General features: G+C 33.8%; 2 protein-coding genes across 2 annotated transcripts; one reads left to right on the top strand and one right to left on the bottom strand.

The window, feature by feature from the left end:
* Window positions 1-345: 345 nt before the first annotated feature.
* On the top strand, window positions 346-1,118 carry BDBG_17003 (uncharacterized protein; the record flags this gene model as incomplete). Its single annotated transcript, XM_031724828.1, has 3 exons — window positions 346-490; window positions 570-577; window positions 834-1,118. 3 exons carry the CDS (start codon window positions 346-348, stop codon window positions 1,116-1,118), a joined length of 438 nt encoding a protein of 145 aa, XP_031578241.1.
* Window positions 1,119-9,424: 8,306 nt separating this feature from the next.
* BDBG_04318 (uncharacterized protein) lies at window positions 9,425-10,391 on the bottom strand (the record flags this gene model as incomplete). The annotated part of the gene is made up of 2 exons (XM_031721621.1): window positions 9,425-10,079; window positions 10,192-10,391. 2 exons carry the CDS (start codon window positions 10,389-10,391, stop codon window positions 9,425-9,427), a joined length of 855 nt encoding a protein of 284 aa, XP_031578240.1.
* Between the last annotated feature and the right edge of the window lie 274 nt (window positions 10,392-10,665).

The following is a 10,665-nucleotide window of genomic DNA, read 5'->3' as shown; positions in this document are numbered from 1 at the left end:
ATGATAACTGTATACAAAGAATATCAACACTGTATGTATTGAATGAAGATGATGTTGCTATGCAACACTGAAGCTGTTTCTATATATCTCTGAAAGCTGTTAATATTTTCTTTATCTCTTTATATTTGATAAGTCAGTAATATATTTCAATGCACTTTTTCTTTTATTATTATCATTATCATCATCATCATTATTATTATTATCATCATTATCATCATTATTATTAACATCATCACTATCATTATCATCATTATCATCATTATTATTATTATTATTATCATTATCATATCATTTCTGACTGTCTCTTCTGCCTTCATCTCTCTTCAATACTCACTGAAATTAATCATGTCATCTCTCTTCAAATATTCTGCGGTTCTGCAGACCATCAAGGCGCGTGAGCATCATCACAGATTGAAGAAAGAGAAGAAGAAAGTGTTTAAGCAAGAAGAGACAGATTATAAGACACATTATAATGCCTTGAAGAGACTCTGTAAGAGAGTAGAATAATAACAATTTTAAAGTAATACTTCTGATAGATTTAGACTGAACTATGTATAGAAATAATACAGATGACACTGTCTGTGAGAGATTGAAGAAGAAGATAGTGAAGAGTCTCATATAGCAGTGATAAGATCAGAAGAAGTTCTGAGAATGATTTGAGTTCAAGATGAAGAGAGAGAGAGAGAAGAAGAGTATTACTGTAAATAAGTAATAGTAGAAGAAGATTAAGAGAGTATTAAAGTGAGAGATAAAGAAGTCAAAACTGATAAGTTTTTTATTTATTAAGAGATAATGATTTTTGATAACACTTCTGTTCTCTAATTGATTAGCAGAAGCTGACAGAGAAGAAGAAGATTGAGGCCTTGTTTAGGTCTCAAATGTGCTTCATGATTCATAATATTGAGAAGACAGCCCTGCTCTCTGAGCATGTCAATCTGCTTGCTGCTGAGGTGGAACCTGAGACAGCAGATCAGAAAATGCAGGATTTTGAGATACAGGTTGATCTGGCTGAGAAGAAGCAGCAGAAACCCTCTTCTGAGAAGACAGTGAAAAGAGATTTTAAGATGATTATCATCTCAGATAAGAAGAAGAAGAAGAAGAAGAAGAATGAGAAGTGAATTATAAAGAATGATAAGAAGAATGAGAAAGAGAAGTAGATTTTTTTCTTTTTATATTAGTTAGTTATAAGTTTAAGTTTTTAATTATTAATAATTAAAATTGATTTTGAGTTTTCAAAAATTATTGTACAAGTTGTAATCAAGTTAGAAATGATATATATATATATATATTTAACTATCATGATTCACAAATCACTATAATATATAAGTATTAACATTTTTTCAACATTGATATTTATAATATTAATATATTTTTAATGATATTATCTGATAATACAATTTAATAACACTCTCTTTCACAATATTAATATATTTCAAGAAATATAATAGAGATTAATCAAGATTATTTATTTACTTTTATACATCAATGATATTCAATCTGAGTTAGTACTAAAATTATAACTAAGCTAAGAAAGAAGATTATTTTCTCTTATATTAATTCTTCTTACACACATCAGTGATCAGTTATTGAAAATAAATTATTATCTTTCTCAAATTATTATCATATTTTCTGAATTCACTTCTTTCACTTCTTTTACTTCTATTGAAGATTTATATACTCTTCAAGAAATCACTGTGAATCACAAAGTCTATGTTATTTATAATTCAATACAGAATGCTCTTTTTTAATTATAATAAATAATCACTTCATTCTTCACATCTGATTCCAGGTCATAAAATTTATAAAAAACTCAATATAAATACTGAGATGAACTATGAAATAATTATCAATAGATTGTATTACAGATTACTGAAGAGTCATCTCTCTGCTATAATTACTATAACTTTATTCAGAAACATTCATCATAAACTGATTATAGCTCTGAAGAAATTTCCTGACATCTGAAGTCATCAGAATGCAGATAATAAAAGAAAAATAATCAGAAAATTACTACTGAGCTGGTAAGTTACTCTATCAGATAATGATTTTTAATAACACTAACTTTGTAATTTGAAGAAAATCATGTAAAAACAATTATGTATCAGTACTCTGATTTCACAACTCTCATCTGATAACTTTCATGAATAATTACTTTATATATGTATATCTCTGAATCTTTCTCTTCAATCAATTGAAAACTCTGAATTCTGAACACTTATTCAAATACTTAATTCAAATCTTCATATTTCACATCAATTCTGTCTTCAGTTCAATCTCAAGATACACTACAAAGTCAATATACAATATCTAGAATCAGAGTTGAAGAATCATTGAAGAGTGTCTCTCACAGTGAATGCATGAACTAGTATAAATAATCTTACATTTATGAGAGTTATATGTTATTACATTGATGAGAACTGAACTTATCAAGAGATATTAATTGAATTTAAATCATTGATCAGTAGTCATACTGAGAATTATATAACAGAGATATTAATAACTGTGATTAAAAATGACTATTAAGATATTAGTCTCAGTCTTCTTACAATTATAACTGATAATACTGCAAATAACTACACTATGATGAAGAGCTTAGAGCAAAAATTGACTTTACATTTCTAAAATAATAAACAAGGTTATATTCTCTGCATTGCTCATGTGATTCAACTTGTGATATAAACACTGATAAAGAATCTTAATATTAAGATGAAGAATAATGAGATGACTGATTCTTGAAATGAGAATGAGATGAAAGTGATTACTTAAGTAACTTTTACATTCACTTTGTAAAAGATAATGTTTTTTAACAACACTTTTTAATATTGCTTTTTGATAACACTTTTTGATAATACTACTGTTAATTTTGAATAGATTGACTAATAATTTAAATATCACAGATTTGAAACATTGCTAATGTGATTTGTATCTTCTCTAAACAATAATAATGATTTCATGATATTCAATAAACAAACAAATCAGTCACATCACTGAATATGATATAGAATGTTAAAACACAGTGAAGTTCAATATATGAGATAACTGTTCAGACTCTTCAATTATATCAGACAATTGATTATTGAGTGCAACACTCTGATTGAGAAAAGATTCAGATATTGAAACTTTCTAATATGAAGTGAACTCAGTTGAAATATGTGATTGATTTACTGTTTCAGTTTTATAAGATAACAAAGACAGTCTCAATCACTTATATATCAATACTGTTCTCAGTCTGATGAGTGTATAACAGTTTATTTACTCATCTTGAGAAGCAGTTGAATCACTTAAAAAGAAATTCAGTCTGAGATAATGCTATAGAACAGACTATTATTACTGTAAGAAATAAACTGGCATATTACTACAGCAAAACTGAACAATCTTTTACAGAGTACTATACTGTAGCAGCTCTACTAGATCTCTCTCATTGAGTTAACATCTACACTTCTCAAGATTGAACAGAGAAGAAACAAGACTTATATATTAAATTAACTCAAGACTACTACAATGTCAACTATCAGAGATTTAAATAAGCAGATGTTTAAGATGTGAAGACAGTGAAATACAATTCCCTAGTAAGTAATAATCTTTGATAACACTTCATATCTCATAGAACTATAATACTAACTTTGAAACAGAACTTGCATACATTGATTACAACTGAAAATCAGGCAAAACTACATGCTTATAAAACTGAATTTGACTGCTATCTTCAAGATGATTTGATGAATTTACACATCAAATCAATTCTAGAGTTATGAAAAATTGTTAAGAGTATATATTCAACTGTTACACTGATGACATGTGATATTCTGACAATTTCATTGACAGAGATGAGAATGAAGCAAAAGTTCAACTCAAGTTAAGATATTTATCACTATTACTGAGAACAATTATAAGAAGAAATAATCAAGAAACTCATGACTGTAAAACATGAAATTATCAGACAGTTTAATATCTCTGATCACAGTATATCAGAGAAGTGTAGTTTTCATGAGAAAGTGAAGAATAAACTTGTACAAGAATGTATTTAGTTATTTCATGAGTGTTATCAATAATTATTACCAAATTCTTATTATATAAGCAATCACTGAATGAACTGAATGAGACTGATTTTGATCTTCAGTCTCAGTCTCATTCTGATTTTGAAAGAATAATCATCTTTCACAGTTTATTCTGAGAAATTACTCTCATTTCACTGTTCTTGAATTAAATCTGATCATTTTTCACACCATTTCTCTCAGAAATGATTCATTTTCAGATTTTTTTGAGGCTTGATCCTGGTGGGACTCACGCCAAGAAATGTATAAAACCAGACCAAATGAGATCAAATGTGAAATTCATGATTCTGTCAGCCAGTCTAAATACAGTCTCTTCTTATAAGTATATATTTTTATTGAAAGAGTAACAGATTTAGATATTAACTTCAAGACTCTTAAGAAGACTATTACTGACTCTATTTATAAGTTCTTAAATTTTTATTTTAATTTATTTAGATAGTTTATACAGAGATATTCTGATTTAAAATAGATAAAATAAATATTCTTTTTCTTAATCTCTCTATTATATACTCTATTTATAGAAGCTTATAAAGCTCCCTCTCTCTACTTAGTAGTCAGATTAGACTGGTCGCCGGGACCATGAATTTCACATTTGATCTCATTTAATCTGGTCTCATACATTTCTTGATGTGAATCCAGATCTTAAAATGAAACCATGACTCGAAAAAAATGAGAAAGTAGTCTCATTTGGTCTTATTTAGTCCCATTCTTGGCATAAAGTTACTATTTTTAGACATTTTAAGGTTTTTTTTAGACTATTTTTAATTTTTTAAAAAGTAACACTTTTTGATAACACTCAAATGAGATTTAAAGTCATTTAAAGCAATAAAAATAATTTAAATTGAGAAGTGGAAATCATGATCTCATTTGAAAAATGTGACAAGAGTAGACAGTAAGTCTCAGTGAAACAGTATGAGACTACTATCTAATGTTAAACCTGTGTAATGAGATCAGTTGAATTGGTAATGAAACTATCAAAAAATCTCATCCTGGTCTCAGACATGGTCACACGGTCAGTTTAAGTCAGATACAAATCTCTCTATATCTTATTATTTTTTTCTAGTAAATTTATTCTCTATTATTCTGATTCTCAGAGAGTTAATTAATAATCTACTCTCTATATATCTATAACTCTCACAGTAATCTGTAAATAGTAAATAAAAGTTATTAGTTTCTTCAAAGTTAGAGATTTAGAGTCTTACTTAATAAGATTATTCTATATATCTTTATTCAGTCTCTTTATAAATATTATTATTCAGATCTTATTTCAGAGCTCTATTTCTACAGATCTTAATTTATATTATAATTTTATAAAGCACTGTGAGTAATCTATATTAAATTTCTTATCTCTTTTTCTAATATTAATAATTATAGCTCAGATATTCTCTATTCAGTTTATAGAGTCTCTTAACCTATTCTTTAAATAGATTTTAAGAACAGATTAGTGAGATCTCTTATAATTATTCTCTAAATAATTTAGTCAGTTCTTGACTTCAGTATAATAGAGATTTATTATTATATAAATAATAACTTCTTCATCTTTTATATTACACAGCTGAGCTTGTATATTAATTTTAAATACAAACTTATAAAAGCTTTTATAGATTATAATTCAATAGAAGATCTTAGATGATTATAACTTAAGAAAGTTTCTTTTCAGTTTATAAATATTTTTAAAGATTATATCTAGAAACTCAGTTTAAAAGTATTTACAGATAGTAAGTATTTATTATAGAAAAATAGCTTAATTCTATAGAAAATACTTAAGAATATTCTTTATTAAAATTGATTTATTTATAAGTTCAGAGAATTTCTCTGTTATAGATATAGAGAATAATATCTTATAAGTAATTAATAAGTTCTCTAAGACTTCTTTTATAAAGATTATTTATAATTTAAGTAACTGTTTCTGAGTGTCTGTAGTAGAGTTTATATAAATTAAAGTATATAAGTTTTTAATTCTTTCAATTATAATAGATAATTACTGATTAATAGAGCTTGAAATATAAGAATAAGTACTCAAAGATAATTATTCAGATATTTACAGCTTGATATAATATATACTATTAACTACTAGAAGTATTCACAGTAGAAAGATAAATATAGTAAATATAGAGATTAAATGTATAATAGTATTCAAGCTAAGTTATAAATAGTAGTCATGAACTCCAGTCTATATAGTTGTGTGTAGTCAAGGGCTGCTAACCCTATTAGTTACATGAGAGATAGGTAAAGAATCCGCGAGGAGCGGGATTTCTTACAGTATTTTAACTACAGGAAGAAAGACTTCTGGAAGAGGTGAGAAGGCAGAATATAAGAATCTTAGAGCATAGAGCATGGTCAGGTGACTCACACAAGCCTTGCCACCTTCATATCCACCTGCTCACCAAGCCTCTAACTTAGATAGCTTCTTCTTCTTCTTCAAGATTCAGTTTCAATATGATCTAGTATACTGCTGCTATTCATCCTGGTAAAGCTAGTCTTCGTCCTCTAACAGTCTGTGCTTCATTGATTGATTTATTCGTCTCAGCCGCCCTCAGGCAGCTATGTAGTGCACTACTATATACTCTTCTCCTTGGAAATTCAGTTATTCTTGCTAGAAACTTCCAGTTGAGAGTCCGGTTATTTCACCCACACCAACCAAATCACGGCTTGGCGTCCTGCTGGTCCGGACCGCGACGGGCGTAGCTACCAAACTGGACAATAAATGGGACGGAATGGAAAATCAGTAGGGGAGACCTCGATGCGATCCTAGACTCCAAGGGACAGACAACTAGAGTAGATCACCCACAGGCCCTGACGAGGCATTAAGATCGTGCATGTAATTAGACTAGAAAGGATAGATGAGAGTAGCTGTAATAGTGGTAGCCTGCATATCCCGATGAGGGAGAGGTCAGGATAGCTGATTCAATCAATCAATCAATCAATCAAGGGCACGGGCTTTTGATGGGACCGACTTTGCGTGCTCCTAGCAACACTCAATGGAGTGACTAGAAGAGGGAAAACATATACTGGACCGGTTGGCAAGGGCCATCATTTTCGTAAGAACAGGCCATGACATTCTAAAGAATAGGGGATATTTCCTCTAAGAATGACATCTGGCATGACTAGGCCACGATGAAAGAATAGGGATATCTATACGGTTCTCTACCTATGACGTCATTCACGGCCCACCTTTTGGCGGTTAAAGCTTAGCAAGCCCCAGCGCTGGATACGACTGGCAAGGCGTGGTGGGCTTGCATTTCTGCACTTGTGCGAAAAGGCAATTTTTGCAGTTTTGTACTTTTGCATTTTCACCTTTTGGTGATTTGTGCAATTTGGTCAGCATACATGATTTGACAGTCATCGGGCGCCGCCAGCACCGGGAGGCTGACAATGTCTGGCATTTTTCTTCACTTTGGGGAGAAATTTCTTCTCAAGCGCCGCGTCCTACCCGCCAACTAAAATTAACAATGACTCCTGTTCAACCCCACAGAATGCAGCACAGACACCCATTCGATAATAAATTGATAATACTATTTTCCGACTGGACGATGCTTTTGGCCTTGCAGGATGAAGGTCTGCTCAAATCCCAGCCCCATTTCTGTCCTTTGAAGCCTATCACTCGAGAAATTGCCTCTTAAGAGTTGTATGAAACTGGGTATTTCCTGCAATGTCTTATCCATCGATCCCTTGATTGGAACATGGGAGCTGGATATTCAGTGTTCGGCGCGTCCTGGAACTGCGTGGCCCCTTGCCCTCAACACCCCAACTCTGGCCAATTTTTCGAAATGATATGAATGATGTGACCAGTTATATTCTTCTCCGGATTGAGAACTACCAGTCAACCTTGAGTGTATCCCGGGCGGCTAATTGCAGTTCACTTTCTTTAGAGAGTCTCATGCTGGCCAATATATGCTTCTGGTTCAGTGCTGCTGCTCTCTCTTCTGAAAAAAGCATGCAGAGCTTTCCTGTTCTAATTTTATTATAATGGATGTTAAGGGCGCCAATTTCTCCCTTACTCTAAGCTCTCTCACTTCTCATCCTCGCCGCCAACAATGTCATGGCTTGAATATAAAGGGTGCTCATTTCCTGTCAGAGATGAGCTTCTTTAGGTACAGAAACAACGCGCTTGATATTCAGATTTCTAGCTTCTTAGACTTTGACTTTCCTCTTTTCCAGCAATCACTTTTGCATCTTCTTTGTCTTTTAATTATATCTTTCTTTTACTGCTGACTGCTGAGAGTGCTCCCTTTCACTCAATGAAAATTCTCATTTCATCAAAATGATCATGGCAAATTATCTCTCTCTATCTATTCTCAATGAACTTGTGTAATTCACTGAGGAGGATGCATTGTATGAAGATTCAATTAAGACAATGACATCAGATGTTCTCAACTATTATTTTCCAGCAATAAATGGTTTTACAGCTGCCTCAGAGCAAAATCAACAGGGGAATATCATGGATTTTATCATTCTCCAGATCCAATGATGGTTCCCCGATGACTGTGATGTTGTCAATCACACTGTAGCTGAAGTCAAAAGAGATACTGACTTCATCACAGCTGCATTGAAGCAGCTTGAGAATGCCCTTGAACAAGCTAATACTGAATTTAGCAGGTGCTGGGCAATGCTGATTCATGGGTGCAACTTTCAATTTTTTGAGTATCACATTCACCTGCCTGCGGGTGAACGGCTTATTCCATGGAGTCCTCTGAATCAACCTTCACAGAATTTGTTCCATGGTCGAAATGATAGCGTAACTATCAACTGGATGCTGTGTTATATGGGACAAAACAACACTTCACCAGCACGCTAGTGGCTGCTCACGCTGCCATGGAGATATCACAACGATGAGTATAGAAGGCTTGTTGAAATGCAACATTGGTGAAGGGGTATTGAAGGCAGATGACTTTGTATTTGCTTGTTTGCTAGTAGCTGATTATGCATATTCAAGAATATCTCATCTCAGGGGAATATCATGAATCATCCAACCCGTATGCTACACCGGCAAATGCGCCATTAAAGCAAATTGTAAAATTAATCAAGCGAGGTGGAATGGGGACAAGGTTTCCAAGCAATCGCAGTTCTGGGCAAAGATGAGAAGGCTTCCAGAACCGAATGCAGAGTACCTTGAGAGAACCAGCAACTGAAACTTCACAGTCTTCACCAGAAAACCGCCGGGTTATGTGATTGATGCCTCCAGGAACAAGTTCTGTGCAAAGCTTACTGTTTTTGCAATCAAAACAAATAACCTGAGAATCTGCCTGCGGTTCAGATCTCACACCGGCACATTCAGTGTGTCTACAGGCATAACAGGACGGGCAATAGACCCAGTTCTCGCGAGGTCTATTCTTCTTCCCACAGCAGGGCACGGAGTGCTTAAAACTTCATAGTGTAAAATGTTGAATCTGCGGAATTGATGAGTAATACCGCTCTTGAAAAATAAAGGAAGATTGTGACAGTGTCAATGCGCCCTCAGGACTGCAAGATCCGAGGATCAGATCCAAAGTTTCTGGTGGCAAACCAACTCTGAGATGTTCCCTGTGGGCAAGTGATGGTTTCCAGCACCACGAACTCAGAACATAGCTCAATAATCGAAACCCTGGGGAACAATGCTGAGCCGACATGTTAACAAAGAGGGGAAGAATCTGAGAGCACAAAACAGACTTGAATGAGATCTCAACAAATGCAACATGTTGAAGTGATAAAATAATTAAATGGGCGGCATCCTTGTGGGAAACCTCAAGGAAGAATTGAGCCTTGAAGATAGCTGCCAAGATCGAGCTTTTTGTATTGATATTTCCATGAAGCACAACAAGGTATCCGTGGAACCAGAAAATATCTGTTTGAGGCGCGTCCCAGTAAGGAAAATTTACCCTATTTTTCGGATAATGAATTTGAGAGTCAGATGATACTTCAAGATCCCATGCTGCAATACGCAGAAGGCCAATGGCAATTGTGTTAAATGCCATAGAGGGATATCGCCAAGTCATTGAATTGTCAATGAAAAATCGCCATATAAAACAGAAGTCGCGGGAAATCCTGAATTGTAGCTCATTCAGTGTTGTGAGTGGCCCAGGATGAATAAGAAGTTGATTCAGTACAACTTGTGGCGTCGAAGGCTCCCCTCCATCCTCGGGCTCTGATATCTCACCCAGAACCGGAGTTAATGAATCCAGCGTCAAGCCATGAGATCCATCCAGACAAGATAGCGGTATCTGGCGCGGAAAAGGCTGAAGCAAGCCATTGAGGCTCTCCCATCATGTGATTGTTAAGGTTCCGGTGTCGACATCGATCGTGTACACGTAGTCCAAATTCGACTGTAGCGGACTGGGAAAGGAAACTGACTCCCATTCCTCCAAGTTATTGAGTGAAGCTATGATAGACTTTATTCACTGCACAGTTTCTGACTTGTTTGGGGATTGGATACAGCTCCTTAGTTCGTGCAAGTGATACCATTTCCCTTTTGAGCGGTTTGTTAGTAAATAGCTATAAAGGCTGAGAAAATGGCTCGCGTACCGGCAGAACGTAAGTTCCATAGGCCTCTTGTCCCCATCTCTCTTATCAGTAAGAAAGCGAGCAAGATCGCTGTCGGCTTGGCGGTCCCTGGTTGTCGTAGAATGTGACA

This window comes from Blastomyces gilchristii, assembly GCF_000003855.2.
Source record: "Blastomyces gilchristii SLH14081 genomic scaffold supercont1.7, whole genome shotgun sequence".
NCBI lineage: Eukaryota > Fungi > Ascomycota > Eurotiomycetes > Onygenales > Ajellomycetaceae > Blastomyces > Blastomyces gilchristii.
This window is presented reverse-complemented; position numbering and strand designations above follow the sequence as displayed.